General features: G+C 43.2%; 1 protein-coding gene across 2 annotated transcripts in view; it reads right to left on the bottom strand.

The window, feature by feature from the left end:
* Positions 1-4,904: 4,904 nt before the first annotated feature.
* The window catches only part of SH2D4A (SH2 domain containing 4A), a 58,805-nt gene continuing 44,716 nt past the window's right edge, over positions 4,905-18,993 (bottom strand). For both annotated transcript variants that reach the window (XM_012785059.3, XM_012785067.3), the window contains 3 exons: positions 15,839-15,969; positions 5,521-5,744; positions 4,905-5,132 (listed from right to left, as the gene is read on the bottom strand). In XM_012785059.3, coding sequence (XP_012640513.2) covers positions 5,040-5,132; positions 5,521-5,744; positions 15,839-15,969 — 448 coding nt within the window. In that variant the 3' untranslated portion in view covers positions 4,905-5,039. The remainder of the gene's footprint in view (positions 5,133-5,520; positions 5,745-15,838; positions 15,970-18,993) is intronic.

Genomic DNA, 18,993 nt, shown 5'->3' with positions numbered 1-18,993 from the left:
TTTCTTGGAGTAAGAATGGCATGTTTTCAATTTTTGGAAAACAGTATTTTGTGCACAGACCAGGGTTTCTCAACCTTGGCACTACTGATGTTTTGGGCTGGACGACTCGGCTGTGGGAGACCGTATTGTGTGTCGTAGGATGTGCCAGGAAGCACTGAGTCTTGGCGTGGCTAAAGCCCTTTCCAACTCTGCATACTCTCTCTGTTCCTATAAATTGCCTAGTAACCAGCCTAGGTCATCTTACTGAGCTGGGGTCTCTAAGATATGGGGGTTTCCTCCCAGCAGTAGTGTGCTACTACAGCCTCCTGGAAGACAATTAGTAGTACTTCTTAATCCTCAGATTGGTAGCTTGAAATCAACCAGGGTGGGAATATTTACACCATAGAAATTGGCAAACAGTAAACCTTAGAAATCGGGCCTTCCCTTGCCCTGTTGCATCGTTAAATAAATCTTACCAGGGTTTGGTAGTACAGTGTGGTAGCTAATATCGTGGTTTCTCCAGCCAGACAACCTGGGTTCAAATTCCAGTTCTTTCACTTGCAACTGACATGATCTTAAAGGAGCCACTCAATGTCTGTGTATCTCAGTTTCCTCATTCAGAACGATAAATGCAGTCACTGCTATATCATATAATTGTTGTAAAGATTAAATGAGTTTGTGTGTGTGAAGTACTTAGGACATGAGAGGCTCACAGCAGGTGTCTGTGTCCAGCTATCGGCATTTGACACGTCCTCATTTACGACTGTGTAGCTGGCAGTGTCTGTTAAGCGTCTCAGTGTGCCCAGGGCTGCTTGGATAAAATCAGAGGGCCATTATGGGCCATATAGTCCAGATTATGAAACCATCACATGACCCTGTTGTCCTTTGTTTTTGTCATTCTGAAAACTATCTGAAGGAGGTTATTAGGAGTGTGAAATATAATGGATAATTTCTACCTTAAATTCCAAGCTCAGCCATTGGAGTTGATGGCCCCCAGGCAGCTGGGAGGCATTAGAGGTTTTCAAAGAAAGGAGAACAGCAAAGAACCTCATATTCAGGACCCCAACGTTCTAAGGTAAGTAATATCACTACTTCCATTGTCCACGTGCAGAAACGGAGGCTCAGAATTAGCAATGAACTTGTGCAGAGGCTGAGCCAGCAAGTGGCTGGCTCCATGGCTCACGTGGCATCTCCATCGTGTGGCCAGTTCCAGATGGGCTTGGAAGGTCTGGGGCGAAGAGCTTTAGCTCAGAGTGAGTCCAAGGCCTGACCTCTGTTCCTCAGTTTCCCACTGTTTCTCTGCTTTCCAGCCCTGCCCTGAGAAATCCCCTGATGAGGAACAAACACTGTTGAACATAGCGATCCAAGAACAGTTAACCCGACCGGCTCCCTCTGGCCTCTGTGTAGTTAACTACCAGTGGCGTCAGGGCTCCACGTGGGATTGGACCCCCGACGTTACATTTAAAGACTGTCTTGAGTGGGAGGAGACAGCAGGTGGGAATACTTACTTTTAAATAAAAAGACTTGATATTGTTCCTGAGAACTGCTGATTAGACATAATGACCCTGGGCAGTTCCTTCACGAGGCTGGGGTGTTTTACTCCCGGCACACATCAAATAACTGGCAGCTCTGTGTGATCCATATTCCGATTAGCTTTATATTTTAATTCAAAGCTGTTTCTCCTGGCAGGGCTCAGTGCTTTGCTGTTGCTGCCAAAAACTATGGGGACTGTGCCAGCTGCTTGGGGCGGGGCGGGGCGGGAGGGGGGCGTTGCTGGTGGTTTTTTCCAACATACAGAATCTGTTCTTTCTTGTCATTAGAAGTGCCTTTCAAACTCTGCATTACTGGTCCTTTGAACATGCCCTCTGCAGTAGCCGAGCCCAGTGTCTCCTCGGCTGGGTCTGGCTTTGCTGTTCTCACAGGAAGACGGACAGAACAGTAACGGGGGGGGGGGGGGGGGACGTGGGGAGGGTCACAGCCCAGGGGGGAGGGCAAATCTCGCCCTGGAGGGAGAAGCCAGGCTGTGCTCATTCATAGTCCCCGATTCCAGCTCCCACGGTCACCCCAGCATTCCAGAGAGGGCCAGGACACCCACAGCAACCTCTGCCCAGGACGCACCAAATGTCCTTCAGCCTGGCGTGCGACACTCGGTGAACTGGATTGATTCTTCTTCAACCTGAGAGTCAGACACTTTAGCTTGAGGGAAGTGCAGCCCTGCCAGGCAACTCCCCCCTCCTCCACTGTACCCCCACCCCAAGCTTCTACCCCACCACCAACCCCCCCCTCGAACCCCAAGGGCTTAAAAAAACGCCAACACTAAACATCACCTGGACTGCCAGGATATTAAATCCCACTTGAAAAGCCTAAAAATCAGCATTTAAAAGAAACCTCAAATTCAAAGAAAGGCCGATGGAAAAGTATAACTACTTCATCTTTTTTCCAGTTATTAGCCTCAAATGGAGCCATGTGAATGTCACGCCCACAGCATGTGAGGCTGCCAGGAACCGCAGGGAGTGCCCCGGGCAGGAAGCTTCTCTAGGGCCCCGCCATGCTGCCGGGAGAGCACCCCCAAAGGTAAGGCCTTTGCCATTCTGTTTTGGTACTGGGATCTTGACTGTGTTGGTGGGAGACATCATTGAGGGACATCTTTCCAATTGAGGGGAATTAAAAGCTGATTTGGACTGACAAGCTTGGGGGGCTTGCCCCTGCCTCTCAGTTTGTCTCCACGTTGGTTCTGCCTGCCCTACCTGGGAGACAGGTGCAGCTAGTCCCAAAGGGAGGTGGGTTTGCAGTAAGTCTTCTGGTCAAAAAGGGGGCAAAAGGTGAAGATCTGTGGTCAGGAATTCTAGAGGAACTGAGCCAGTTTGTCAATGGCCAATTTGAGGATAAAAGCTGGTTCCTGCCAACTTGGGGGTTGTCAAAATCAGACATGAGCAAATGCCCCCCCCACACACCTCTGTGCCAGTTCAAATCCAAACTGAGTGAGCTGTTTCTTTGTAGGTCATCGTTAGATCCCTTACTCTTGAAAAGTTTGCCTTTCCCCTTGAAAATTCACCCCAAAAAGTCTAGGAAATGGGCCATTAGGATAGGCAACCATTGGTTACGTTAATTGCGTTGATAAAGGAAGCCCGGATGTGCAGATCCTGACTTTGTTGAACCCCCGATCCTCTAGTAATACTTTTTTTTATTTTTTTGAGACAGTCTCACTCTGTTGCCCGGGCTGGAGTGCTGTGGCATCAGCCTAGCTCACAGCAACCTCAAACTCCTGGGCTCAAGCGATCCTCCTGCCTCAGCCTCCCGAGTAGCTGGGACTACAGGCATGCGCCACCATGCCTGGCTAATTTTTTCTATATATATATTTAATTGTCCAGCTAATTTCTTTACTTTTAGTAGAGAGGGGGTCTCGCTCTTGCTCAGGCTGGTCATAAACTCCGGACCTTGAATGATCCTCCTGCCTCAGCCTCCTGAGTGCTAGGATTACAGGCGTGAGCCACCATAGCTGGCCTCTAGGAATACTTTTAATTACCATTTATGGGGCACTTTCTCTAGGCCAGGCACTAAATAGATTTCTAATCCTCAGAACTCGGAGGACTTTAGTAACTCCTGTTTTAGAAATGAACAAGCTAAAGCTCAGTCTTAGTCATCTTTTATGATTCCACTTAGCTATTAATAGTTGATAGAATAGGGAACCCAGAGGTTTGGGTTCTGGCTCTACCATCAAGCTACCTCATTGTCTAACAATGATTTTACCACCTATTAAAACAAGGGCGCTTTTCTTATTTAATCCTCCTGATAGATAGCTTTCAGGCTGGGGCAGCCATGGGGCATAATAGACAAATCTGGGACAGAGTAGCTGGAAGGTTTTTCTTAATCTCCCATTTTTTACCTTTTCACGACAGTGGTGGACCATGTAGCAATGAATGGGTGTATCATATGCATTGGGTTCCATAATTACACCATATTAGCTTTCTGGGGCTTCAGTAACAAATTACCATGAACTCGGTGGCTTAAAATAATATAAATTTATTCTCACAGTTCTAGAGGCCTGAAATCAAGGTGGCAGTAGGGCCATGTGGCTTTGAGGCTGTAGGGAGAGGCTGTTCCAGACCCCACACCTGGGACTCCCTGGTGTTCTCTGCCTTGCAGCTGTGCCACTCCAGTCTGGCTCTGTTGTCCCAGGGCCACCTTCCCTCTGTGTGATCTCTCCACTTGACTACATCTGCAAAGACCCCATTTCCAAATAAGGCCACAGTCGCCAGTATACGGGGTTAAGACTTCAATATCTCTTTTGGGAGAACACAACTCAACCCCCAGTAAATAGCATCCAAACAGTGCACTTACCCTGTTCCTGTCTACACAGCGCTAATAACGCCTTACATAAGTACGTGCTTCGTCCTTTTTGGCGCATTCTTGGGGACAGCCCGTACTGTCCCCACTCTCCAGCAGGAGGAAACAACCTCACATACCCGTGTGCTTTCCTACCGTCCACATGTGTTTTTGTCCACATTATGCCTCATGTCCTACGTTTTAAAACTTCTCCAATTTAATTCGCGGCTCCTGTTTTCCTGGGGCTCTCACATCCTGGTTCCACTGTGCACAGTAAGGGACGTGTGTTTCACCCATCCTGCCCAGGGAAGGTTTTACCGCCAGCATTGCTAAGCCAGCAGGGAACTTCACGTAAACAGGACCCTGAGACCGCTGGAGACGAGAGGGTGGAGGGGCCCATCCGACAGTCCATACAAGAAAATGCTTTTGGAAGTATACCTTAATTTCTAAAAGGTTTCCATGTCATCTTTGTTCATTTTATCTTATACTTCGTACAATGATACCAGTCATGTTAGTTTGCGCCGAAACTGGGACGCTTCTCTTTCCTTCTGGAGTGCTTCTGAGCAAAGGCCATTTTCTCGTGATGTTAAACTCCAGCATTTGTTCAGAGGCAGAGTTCCGGAGGACTCTCCATCGAGACCTTCACTGGATCAGTACTGGTTCCACATGCAAATGTCGGTTTCAGTGGTGGCTGTCCAGGGGAAAGCCCAGTAAGAGGTTGCACACAGAGGTGGTCACTCGAAGAGCTCCAGGTAGTCAGGCAGCTGGTCCTGCTGCCCACAGGGGTGGAGAAGGAGCTCCTTGCCCAGGGAGGTGATGGGTTCCTCCTGCCAGGCAGAGGGCACAGGGTGAGAGGAATGACAACATGCCCTTCCCTACCTCCTTGGAGGATTTCAGTCCCTGCCCACCCTTGATTTACACAAACTTTTCTTAGTTTATGCCTATCTTAAGAGATTTTTCTCTTCCAAAAACCTTCATGTACTTGTTTTTCCTCCAAGCTCTAATTTAAGAGTGTTCTCAGAGATGATCAGAATGTACAGTTGTTCAGCATCTCCTGTAACCTCTGCCCCATAGAACTAGGTTCTATGATAACAAATGCAATTAAGAGTCCTGATTATCAAAAACTAACCTCCCTTTCATTTGTCTCTGTTTTCCTTTCCTTGCAACTGTTGCTACAGGACAATAATGCACCAAGCCTATTATGGATGGTCTCACCTTGTGATACTCCACCAGGTCCGCCAGGGTGGCGTGCTGCAGCTGGTCCACGCCCAGGAAGCTGTAGGAGTCCGTGGAGGCATCGATGAGGAAGTGTTTGCAGCCCTCATCCGACAGATAGGACAGGGCGTAGCCTTTGATCCTCTCACTGACCCGGATCAGAAAGCTGCCCGACCTGCCGGTACTCTGGAGCAGTTCGTTTGCTTTCTTGAGGGGGAGAATGCCTGGGGGAAGAAAAACGATGGGCATTTCATCTCCTGTTACATCCAGCTGTGTGGATCAAGTTTATGGGGAAAAAAAGAAAGTAATTTTAAGTGTAGTTTGGGCTTCTTAGGAATGTAGTAAAATATCCTTCTGGTACTTGGTTATGGGACAAGGGTAGGTTACATAGATAGTGTGAGTGACAGCTTAAATCTTTAACCTGAAGCAGATACATTTCCACTTCTACCCCCATTGATGACAGCACAGGTGTTGTATGGTTCGTGAGGGTCTCATAGGAGCCCTGCTGGTCACACGGGGAGGGTTAGGTCTGGAAGGGACATACAGATGCTGCCTCAGTTTACCAATGAGGACTCAGTGGCCTACAGGATAATTGGACTGGGTCTACAAGAGCAGTTTTTAACCACAACACTGCTGAGACATTCTAGGTGGTCATGGGTGGTCCTGGCGGGTAGAGGCCAGGGATGTTGCTAAATATCCTATTACACATAGGAAAACCCCCATCTACAAAGACTTATCCCACCCAAAATGTCAACAGTGCTGAAGCAAACCACTACCCAGGGTCTACAAAGTGCCTCCTACTGAAGCTGCTCTAGCATTTAAAAGAATAAAGTCTTCATATAAAATTAAATATAGTTTAGATGTCTCATGAATTCTTATTTCAGACCAGCCTTTTCCCCCATTAGTCCACACTCATGAGGTTTGACTCATAGTGGGAATAAGAAGGGAAATTTGGAACGTAACTCCTCAGGTGAACAGATAACCTCGTACAACATACAGAAACAGCACAAATGCTCATTCGGTGAGCCCTGACCAGGGAGAAGTAGTGCTGTCCTCCTGCCCTTTTTCCTTGCAGCAGATGGAGCTCCTGCCTTCCCCTGTTCCACAGTGAGCACCCTGCTAAAACTCAGGAAAACAAAGCAGAAACCAAAACCACCTCCTGGAAAGGCAATGGGTTATCCTAGCCCTTCAGTTTTAGTAAAGTTAATTGAGACGTGAACCCTAATTATGTAGAAAACATAAAATAGAATCACTTTCTGTTCTCTTTTCTGTGAATAGACCTTTAAAAAAGGGAAGATTTAAAGAATTGCCTGTTCGCCACCAGCCAAGCTCAACCCTCCCATGCCCCATGGAAGAGGATGCAGGCCCCGGGTCCTCACTGCCGAGTCCCAGTGTGTGAGGATCAGCCCAGTTTGGGACCTGGGGTAGTTGAAAAGGCCTGGCAGCTTTCCCCAGTCACAGATGGTCAATGCCCCTGCACTGAGGAAGCCCCCAGGCCTCTCTCCGAGGAATGGGGCTCTAGTGCACTGGGTCCCAGGGAGGTTACTGATGCACATATGTCATGTCCAGTCATCATTCTGCTCTTTCCCCTATAAAACTGACCCACTGGACATGCTGTCTGCAGCACTGATAGCCAGTGAGCCTCTTGGGTCAGATGCTGGACCAACTACTCAAGTGAGGGTAGAAGTTCCATCCAATAGATACAAGCTACTGCTTTTTCCCCAGAAAGCCACTTAAATGAGCTACTGCTTTTGTCTGTTTCACCCTCCTAAACATACCTAGTCCCACTGATAAATTACACAATAACCAGAAGTTGAAACAAGGTAAGAGGTACCAGCTTATGTGGGAACTGCACATGACAAAGGTCTGAAGACACTGTATTAGAGTGTCTATGAATCCAGGGATGTTCTTCACTAACACCAAAACACTGATGAAGGAAATCAGATGACACAAATGGAAAAACATTGCTCATGGATCAGTAGAATCAACATTGTTAAAATTTCCATACTACCCAAGGTGACTTACAGATTCAATGCAATCCCCATCAAAATACTAATCTCATATTTCACAGATTTAGAAAAAGTAATGCTATGATTCTTTTGGAACCAAAAATGAGCCCAAATAGCCAAAGCAATCTTGAGGTATCACGTTACCAAACTATATACTACAAGGCTATAGTAACCAAAACAGCATGGTATTAGTACAAAAATAGAGACGTAGACCAATGGAACAGAAGAGAACCCAGATATAAAACCATCTACCTACAACCATTTGATCTTTGACAAAGCAGATGATAACATACACTGAGGAAATATTCAATAAGTGGTACTGGGAAATTGGATAGCTACATGCAGAAGGAGGAAACAGGACCCCTCTTTCTCACCACTTACAAAAATTAATGCAAGATGGATAAAAGACTTAAATATAAGACATGAAATCATAAAAATTCTAGAAGAAAATGTAGGAAAAACTCTTCTGGATATGGGCCTATGCAAAGAATTTATAACTTAGACCCCCAAAGATAATTACAACAAAAATAAATGGGCCTTGATTAAATTTAAAGGCTCTGCACAGCAAAAGAAATATACTATAGAAGCAATAAAGGGCTAATATCCAGAATATACAAATTCATATCAGCAACAAAAAAACACCTCATTAAAAAGTGGACAAAAGACATGAACAGAAGCTTTTCAAAAGTAGACACATGGCCAACAAACAAAAATGTTCAATGTCACTAATCATGCAAATTAAATGCAAAATTAAAACCATAAAGAGATATCACCTCACCCCAGTTGGCATGACTTATTAAAAAGTCCAAAAACAATAGATGCTGGTATGAATGCAGAGAGAAAGGAATGCTTATACACTGTTGGTGGGACTACAAATTAGTACAACCTCTGTGAAAACCAGTATAGAGATTCCTCAAAGAACTAAAAGTAGACCAGCCATTTGATCCAGTCGACTACTGGGTATCAAAAGGAAAAGTCATTGTTTTATCAAAAAGACACCTGCACTTGAATGTTTATCGCAGTACAATTCACAATCGCAAAGAACGTGGAATCAACTCAAGTGCCCATAAATTCATGAATGGATCGACAGAATGTAGCATATATTAATATATACCATGGAATACTACTCAGCCTTAAAAAGAAATGAATTAATGCCTTCTGCAGTGACATGGATGAAACTGGAGACCATTATCCTAAGTGAAGTTTCTCAAGAATGGAAAAACCACCACCACAGGGGCTCTCTAATAATTTGGAACCAATGGGCACATGTGAGCACAAAGAGAAGTAAAAGTCACTGGATGGATATCGAGGAGGAGGAGGGGTAGGAATCTACCCAACAGGTACAATGAACACTATTTGGGTGATGTGCACTTATAGCCATGGCTTAAGCATTATAATAGCTATCCATGTAATAAAAACATCGGTACCCTCTTAATATTTTGAAATTAAAAAAGAATCCAAGGGCTGATAAGCCATTCTTGGAGGAGGAGTACTATTCTGGAAAGGATTTTGGTCTCCTCCCAGACTTTCTGACAAGCTAACTCTGAAATTCCAAGTTACTACAACAGATGGGGAAGATGTTATAACATCTGGATGTTATCTAGATGCCTTTGGATTCCTAAAATGAAAGCTATTCTTGAAAATTATAAACAAACCTGAACTAATACTAACTCAGACACTAACTGTAAATCAAAGTGCCCCAAAGCCTCTTCACTTCTGTAATTATTACCTATTACACACAGATCCGGGCACTATCTGCCCTCCCGAGATGCCACAGCACAAGAAAATGATTTTGAGGTTCAAGAGATAAGGGCTCTGGAGACTGGGCTTTGAATAATGCAAGGTGGTGGTTTCTTTCTCCATTCTTCTTGCTTTACAAGAAGATTGCTATCCCTTAAGAGCATGCTGTCTCATGCAGCTAAAGGTACAGGTTGCCATGCAATTTGTCATCAATCCATCAAGGCAGCGGTACATTCAGGGTGCCCTGGCTGGGATCACTGCCAAGCAGCGAGCTTTCCCTGCCTGGGTAGGGCATTCTTGGGCATAAAGCCAAAATCCAATGTCAGATATTGATCACTGCAGACTAGGGCAATCTCCCTATAGTATTTATGGACCCCCGATTTGCCCTTGGCATGACTCTAAGAATTCTGAAGCAGAGTCTTCATCCCAGCCCCTAAAAGCCTTGACACTTGGGTGCTGCCTCCTGTCCAACCAGCTCTCTTCACGTGCATTAAAAGAACCAAACCTATCTGAGGTCGTAGGATTTCTGTGCTAGTGGAAAGTGGCAAATAAAGATATTGCTTTTATGTCATCAGTTTAGCAAACCAGATTTTCACCCAGGCAATAGTCTGTTAATTTTAGAGCTGAATCCGAACAAGGGGTGGCAGAACTCCATCAGTCCAGAAGAAAGCAGAGGTCCCTGTGCGAGGTTTTAGGGACAGCATCTGGCCCTGAAGAGCCTGGGGCTGACCTGCAGCTGAAACTCCTGCCAGCCTGCACCCCCAGAGGGAGGTCTGTCACAGCCAGAGCTGGGGCAAGCAGAGACAAATGTCCTGCTCCTCTCTCTGCATGATGCCAAGGCTCCCCGTAGAACTTTCTCTGATGATGAAAATGTTGCCTGTGCTGGCCATCTGGTAGCCACACTGAACACATGAAATGGAGCTAGTAAAGCTGAGAGACTAAACTTTCATTTTAATGAATTTTCATTTGCAACCACACGTGGTTAGTGGCTACCATACTCAACAGTGCAGCTTTAAACCTCGCTGTAGCGAACATGCTGCCCAGGAAAGGCCCAGGAGAACTAGTTTTTGCACAACAGCAGGTAGAGACCTGATATGTCTCAGAAACCATAGCAGAGCCCAGGTTGGAAATGCAAGTGGCAGGGATTTCCAACCTTCCAACCACGGGAGGAAGGCAGATCAATGGGACGCCCTTCTGCACAGCTTCCTCCTGGAGAACAACTCATTCTGCAGAATTCAACTCAAGAGCATGAAGCATTCTGATTCCTCCCTGAGCAGCAAGCCTCAGTTTTCTCTAGGCCTGCAGAGCCCCAGTCCCCACCTCTGTGTCCTCACCTGGCCCAAGGTCTCACCTATTCCATCCAAGGTCTCACCTGGCTCCTACCTCCATCTGAGTGCTCACCTGAGTCTCACCCTGTTGCCACCTCCACTCTGGCACTCACCTAGTTCTCACCCTCATGGGAACACTCACAGCACTTCTGCCCTGAGTGGCTCACTCTCCCCCCTGTCCCCAAGAACTCCTAGAAGGCACCCACCACATCTTACGTACTTTTACATCCCCAGCACCTGCCACTTAGAAGGTGCCCAGAAAAGGTCTCATGAATGCTTGTGTCTTACAATCAAGTCAGAAACTTCCCTCGCTAGGACATCTCTACGCAGCCACCACCTGTAGTCCGAGCACTGATATCACAGGGACAAGGGACACATTTCGTGTTTCTATGAAGTACCTCCAGGCCTAATTTTATTTGTGCATGTCCATCTGCACAGCCTACTACTTACATCTTGGAAATGTGTTTAAAAATCAAATGAAAGATAACCAAATAATAACTCAAAGTGTGTATTATGTCCTTTAATCCTCACAGCAACCCTGCACAGATGTAACTTACTACCCTCCATTAACAGATGAGAAAAATCACCTGTTTCAGGTGACTTAGGCTGGCCAGCAGAAGTGCTGGGGTTGGACCCAGGCAGTCTGACCCTGGAGTCCACATTCTCACCCACTCAAGCAGAACTCCTCCTCCTGCCCGTCTCCAGTTGCCTTTTTACCTTGTGTTTAACCCACAAACCACACTGAAGCAAGCGGAGCTGATATTATCATCATCTCCATTTCTTAGAAAACAAAGGTAGGAAAGGTAAGCGAAGGTTACACGATTAGTCAGTGATGGTTCCAAGTCTCTTGTCTCCCACTCTAGGGTTTTTGTTTTTCCAACACGCTGGGCTCATAACATTTTATTGGAATGGGCTAAAAATAAAATGAGTATTTATTTCACAAAGAGGCATTCATTTCTCACCTGGGCAACTTAAAGAAGATGCACTTTCAGTGATTATTTATGTGCAGTCTGCATGGATGTAGGGATAGGATGATAAATCAATGACCTTTCCAAGCTCAAGCTTACGATTCATATTGATGGAGACAGTGGCTCCCAAGTACTTTTCTCAATAATACAAGGATTGGAATTATTAGCATCATTTGTTCTCATTTTGTTACCTTAATGGCTAAGGCTTACTAACTAGGGCTTGCAATGAGGCACACACAGTTCTGAGTGCTTTACATAGAGTAACTCATTTAATCCTCAGACCACCACTTTGAGGAAGGAACTTCATTATCTGCATTGTACAGATGAGGGACATACAGAGTCATGGCACTTCCCCGAGGCCACACAGCTAGTGGTGGAAGACTCGGATTTATAGCCAGGCAAGAGACACATTCTTATTTGCTGTACTGCCTTCTGTTTCCCTGGATCAGAGGAATATGATCCAATATCATCTGGCCACGGCAGAAGAAATCATCAAAAAAGCATGTGATGCCAAAGAAATGTCTGACAACAAAAGCATGGTTTTAAAGATACTTCTTTAAACAGCAGGATGCTCTTTCTGTACAAAATTCTGAGAAGAACCCCCAAAGAAGAGTCATGCTCCTTCACTTGTCACACCTGCCCTGCCCTGGGCTCTGAAGCCCCTCTAGGTAACTCAGGACTCCAAGAGCACATGGGAACTTACAAGACAGGAGTCCCGGCCATTTGTAAGAGGAAGGTTGGGGCTCCCAAATGCATAATTTGCAGAAAACCCAAGAAAGATCAATCTTTGGGGCTAATGGACTATTCTCCACATTAAAGGAAAAACATAGTAACATTTCTGTAGAAGTTTGTTGCACTGAGTAATTTATGAGAAAAATGAGGGCCTTCTAAAAAAAAAAAAAAAAAAAAAAAAAAAGCAATGCATAGAATTTTCTGCAGAAAAGCTAGCTCTTCCCAAATACATGTGTGTAGTTTTGACCGCTTTATGTTTCATCTTCTCCAGTGATTTCAAAATCTGAACAAATACTAGGCAGTTACACAGGAGGACTACAGAGAATAATTCAGACAGAAAGTGCTTTGCTAAAAGGAGCCCTGCTGGTCTGTCGCAAGGTCAGGGCAGTGACTGCCAGGGAATGGACTTCCAGCTGTCCTTGTCTGCCACACACAAGCAGTGACAGATTCTTGCTACTGGACACAGCCTATCTGCTCCACAAAATATATGAATCGCACATGTAAATGAGGCAGGATGTGTATGTCATCGGAGGCTTAGGAACAAAAAGGCTTTGAGAAAAGTCACATAAATCAGTAATTTGTGTCTGGTGAAGATAAAAGCTTCAAAATCCCTTTGTGACAGATAGTTAGGATTTTGACGGCCCCACAGTAAAGAAATCTCTCCTCAGCAAAGTAGTCAAAGGACAGATTGTCACTTATGGGCATCACTTCACAGGTTCACTAAGATTTTAGCCTGAGAGAAACCTTAGGAAGCCTCCATCATGTGCCTTTCTTCATGTGACCTATTGAGTCCTATCTGCTCAGTCTGAGGTGGTATCTGGTCCCCCGGAAGGAACTGTGGGACAACAAGCTTCCAGGAGGGGAGATAGGGAGGGACACAGGGCTCTACCTCAACAATTGCCTCTGGGGAACTTAGGTTCCAGAGAATAACTTCTCCCACAGAAATGGACAGGATTTACCCCCCAAAGAGAATGAGACAGCAGGATGTGTCAAAAATAGGAGAAATCAAAACAGCTGAAGTGTGAACTATAATGTGTTGGTATCCCACCAAAGTTAAAGGGATTTGCTTTTTAAGTAACTTAAAATATAAAATACTGGGACTAAAGCATTTAGAGGGCAGGTTCAATGTTACGCCATGTTCATATTCAATGTTCATGTTATGCCATGACAGAAAAAGACATCCAACAAGAAACAGAGATGGAAATAAATCGTGAACAGTTCAATCATATCCATATTTGAATAAGTGTTAATTATATTCTGAAAAATAATCAGCGATTGATGCATAGAGTAAATATATGAATTCTCTAACCACAGAAATAATTATAGGAAATTCCTAAATCAGAACATTTTTTAATACATTTTTTTAAAAATCCACCTTCCTACTCCAGTCCTTGCCAATTTCTAAGCTCCTATATATTGCTGCATTTTTAGTAGGGGCAGGAAAATGTTGCTGAATGAAGAAATGAATCTGTGGGTTTCTGGACAGAACTTCAAACTCCAATTGTAATTATCCTTTGGCCCTCAACCAAAAAAAACAAAATTCAAAAATGGACAAAGAACTTGAATAGATATTTCTCCAAAGAAATGGCCAATAAACACATGAAAAGATGCTCAACACATCACTAATCATTAGGGAAATGCAAATCGAAACTACAATGAAATACCGTCTCATACCCATTAGGATGGCTACTATTAAAAAAAAAAGAAGCCGGGCGCGGTGGCTCACGCCTGTAATCCTAGCTCTCTGGGAGGCTGAGGCGGGCGGATTGCTCGAGGTCAGGAGTTTGAAACCAGCCTGAGCAAAAGCGAGACCCCGTCTGTACTATAAATAGAAAGAAATTAATTGGCCAACTAATATATATATAAAATTAGCCGGGCATGGTGGCGCATGCCTGTAGTCCCAGCTACTCGGGAGGCTGAGGCAGCAGGATTGCTTGAGCCCAGGAGTTTGAGGTTGCTGTGAGCTAGGCTGACGCCACGGCACTCACTCTAGCCTGGACAACAGAGCGAGACTCTGTCAAAAAAAAAAAAAAAAGAAAAGAAAACAGAAAACAACAAGTGTTGGCCAAGGTGTAGAGAAATTGGAATTCTTGTGCAGCATTGGTAGGAAGGTATAACGGTGCAGCCACCATGAAAAACAGTATGGCCAGTTACTCAAAGAATTAAACCACAGAATTTCCATGTAATCCAAAAATTCTGCCTCTGGCTAAATGCTCAAAGGAATGGAAAGCACATGTATGTTTACAGCAGCACTGTTCACAAAGGGTGAAACGTGGAAAAAACCAAAGTGTCCATTGACAGATAAGCCTGTAGGCATGCAGATTATTATTCAGCCTGGAAAAGGAAGGAAATTTTGATATATATACTACAGCATGAATGAAACTTGAGGACATTATGATAACTGAAATAAGCCAGTCAAAAAAACAAAAATACTGTATGATTTCACTTTTATGAGGTATTCATAATAGTTAAAATCTTAGAGAAAATACATACAATGGTAGTTGCCAGTTCTGCTATAATGTTCTGACCATGCTAGGAGTTCTTTAGGAAAAAGACTAGCACAAGAAATTATGTTACTTTTAGAAGAGTTTGCTATGCTCTGTGACTAGAAGCTTACTTTGTGATGGTCTGTTTAGGTGTGAGATGATACTACTTCAAGGGGAGATGCCTTAAACATTATTCAAACCAGACACCCTTAACGCAAACCTGCTCTGTAAGAGAACTAAAACACCTTCTGTTATACGCACAGCCAATTAGTCCAATTCAACCGCAGACCTTATAGAAGCCATTTGACGCAAGAAGCCACCAACTTTTCTCGACATCCAAGACACATAAGGCCAGTGAAGTGTGGGTTGGGTAAAAGGCAGGCTTGAATTAACTGAGTTTCTTGGGTCAAATACAGAAATGATTTATTAGCTAATATCTACTCAGGATCCAACAAACCAACCTTGCAGCCTTAACTACATACCACAAACAAGGGATCAAAACCACAGAATTTTTAACATAAAAGCTCCAAAAGTTCAACTCCTTCATTTAGCAGGTGAAGAAAATGAAGCTCAGATACAAATTGATTTGCTAGAAAAAAAAGAAAATGATTTGCTCAAGGTCACTCAACTAGTTAATGGAGAGCTCAGGTCTGCAGCCTGACAACCCAGTGTCCTGCCGCCCAGCACAGTGGCCACCATCACTGGCGCCTCCTGGGTGGAAGGAAGACGCTGCCATTTGACAGAAGTCACAACGAAGTGCCCTAGTGGCGTGTCAGTAGGAAGTACTCCTTTTCCCACCCACCCTGAGCTGTTTTGTTTGTGGTGATAAATTAATCCACCGTGCATACAGTGGCCAGGAATGCTCACTGCTTTCTAAATACTCATGAGAATGCAGTAGAAACCTTTGAAAAACCTGCTTTGTGAAGATGACTTAAAGACTTTTTTGGGGGCGGTACAAGTAAAAGGAAGCTCTGATTCTTTCTGCCTTCCTGGTGGATTAGCACAGTGTCATTCCCCCTTGGACGAGATTCTATTGAAGGAATCTCTGCACTCACCGTGGAACCAGGGAGCGATGGTGTCTGAGGTTTTCTCATAGCCTGCTCGAAGCGGTAGCTGCTCTTCTTTAAACCAACGGATGATGTCCTCCTGGGCGGAACTGGATACTGTCCTCGTTACTCCCTCATTTCTGTTGTTTATAAAAGTTTTTCAAGTTAGATTTCACTAATTTGAAAATAATAATGCCTTCAAAAATATAAACATGTATGTGTTTATATACATACTTAGGCACACACACATAGACAGAAAATTATAGACATTTCAAGATGTAATTACATGGGCTGAGCTAATGGGGGTTGGGCCCCCTGCACATGACCATTATGCAACTTCTCAAGGGCAGAGAGGGAGGAACATAAATCTGTCCCTGTCCTTTCCATCCTAAAGGGCAAGTTATGGGAATGAGCCACTGCTGTGTTAATGCATAGATTTAAATTCATTTTTAGTATGAATGAGAAGCTCAATTAACTCCCAATTAAAATTTGATAAAACATTAAAAATTAAAATACACTTTTACCCCAACACTATTTTCCTAGAGAGCATGTGCTTGTAAACAAACGAAATCAAATTTAAATCATTTCTTGCCTAACATTTTCATTATTTGATTTTTCTCTTCTATCTCTATTTCCATTAGCCTCCCTGGATTTGCTTTCTTCTTCCCACACTGCTAAAAAAAAAAAAAAAAAAAAAAAAAAAAAAAGTCTCAGAAATACGAAGTAAAAGAAAGAAGAGCGTTTGAAGACTGGTAAGGACAGATATAGGCAGCAGAATCGTTTTGACATAAATTCAGTAGCAGAGCTTAAGTTCTGGGATGTAAGTCAATTTCCACTACAGACAGCAACACTGCAATGTAATAAACATATTTCCAAGTCCCATTCAACAGCCTACTGACTTTGAGGAGAATTCAATTTAAACACACCACCAACACCACTGCAGTCAGGAAAGTATCCTGTCTGTGCAGAGACCTGCTGGGAGATGTGCACCCGTCTGAGCTAACAAGACGGACTCTCCAGCTTCTATCATAAAACAGATCCCAAGGGGGTTCCAGTCTCAATTCCAGCCCCCCTTGCTGCAGTCAAGGCCCTATCCTATCTGTGCAGGGACCTGCTGGGAGACACACCTATCTACACCACAGTCCCAGTACACTCCTCCTTAGGTCTCCACCGTGTAAACCCTGGACCCCTCACAAGACTTGCAGCAAGCCTGGGCTTAGAGCACCCTCTAGTGTTGAGACAGCTGCAGTGGTCACAGGCTGGGGAGACACAACAGTTAGTCGGCTTGGTATGTCTGAAGGACAGACACAAACAAAGCCAAATTGTGAAGACTCAATAGATACCTAATCCCTCAACAGGCATTGTTGCACATCCACAAGCATCAAGAACATTCAGTGAAATATGATCTTACCAAACATGCAAAACAAGGTGCTAGAGATAAACCCTAAAGTGATAGAGATGTGTGATCTCTCAGACAAAGAATTCAAATAGCTGTTTTAAGGAAGCTCAACAAACTTAACACAGAGAATCAATTCAGAAATTTATCAGGGAAATTTAACAAACATTGAAATAATTTAAAAAAAATCAAACAGAAATCCTGGTGATGAAAAATTGAATGAAACAAAAACATACAATAAAGAGCATCAACAGCAGCTTTGATCAAACAGAAGAATGAATGAGTTCATAGACAGGCTATCTGAAAATATACAGAGGAGAGAAAAAAAAGAATGAAAAGATAAGAAGAAGCTTACAGGATGTATGAGACAACATCAAAAAAGCAAATATTCAAGTTATTAGAATTAAAGGAAAAGGCTGTAGAAAGCTTATCCAAAGAAATAACAACAGAAAACCTTCCAAACTAGAAATAAGAAATAAATGTCCAGGTATAGGAAGGTTCAAAGGTCACCAATCAGATTCAACCCAAATAACAATACTCTAAGACATACTGACCTCAAAGTTCAAATACAAAAAGAAGATCATGAAAGCAGTGGAAGAAAAAAAGAAAATAACGTATAAGGGAGATGCAATATACCTGGCAGCAGACTTCTCAGCAGAAATCTTACAGGTAGGAGGGAGTGGGACAATAGAGTTCTGAGGAAAAAAACTCTCAACCAAGAATACTGTACCCAGCAAAACATTCCTACAGAAATTAAGGACTTTCCCAGACAAAATCTGAGTGAATTCATTGCTAACAGACATGTCCCATAATGAATGCTAAAAGAACTCTGCAACAAACTCAAAAGGATGCTAAGGCGATTACTATTCTTATGTTGTAATCATGGTATGTAAATCATGTAAATTTAAATCTTTAGTATGAAGATTAAAAGACAAAACTATTAAAACTAATAAGAGATAGGGCATATAAAAAATGTAAATTTTGACATCAAAAATTCAAAATGTGTGGGAAGACTAGAGTTGTAGTTCTTTTTTTTCTTTGTGCTCAAAGTTAAGTTGGTATCAGTCTATAACTTGTTATAACTATAGGATGTTTTTGTTAACCTCATGGTAACCACAAAGCAAAAACCTATGATACACTAAAAAACTAACCAAAACATACTACTAGAGAAAAATCACTTAACCACAGAGGAAGACTGTAAGAGAAGAAGAAAGGCATAAAGGATCTACAAAACAACTAGAAGTATCAAAATATCAACAGTAAGCCCTTACCTATCAATAATGACCTTCAATGTAAATGGAATACATTCTCCAATTAAAAGACATAAAGTAGCTGAATGGATTAAAAAAAAAAATAAGCAGCAACTATATGCTGCCTACAAGAGGCTCACATCATCAGTAAGGACACATACAAACTAGAAGTGAAGGGATGGAAAAAGATGTTCCATGCAAACAGAAACCAGAAAAGAGCAGCAGTAGGTATATTTATATCAGATAAAAATAGACCTTAAGCCAAAAAGTGTAAGAAGACACAAAGACCACCAGTTTATAATGATAAAGGGGTCAATACAACAAGAAGATATAACAATTATAAATATATATGCACCCAACATAGGAGCACCTAAATTTACAAAGCAAATATTATTAATAGACTTAAAGGGAGAGATAGACTGTAATATAATAATGGAAAACTTTGACACCCTGCTTTCAACAATGGACAGATCATCCAGACAGAACCATACCTAGAAATTTACAGAACATTTTATAGA

Source organism: Microcebus murinus, chromosome 24, assembly GCF_040939455.1.
Source record: "Microcebus murinus isolate Inina chromosome 24, M.murinus_Inina_mat1.0, whole genome shotgun sequence".
Lineage (NCBI taxonomy): Eukaryota > Metazoa > Chordata > Mammalia > Primates > Cheirogaleidae > Microcebus > Microcebus murinus.
Note: the sequence above shows the minus strand (reverse complement) of the source record. Positions and strands in the feature narration are given on the sequence as shown.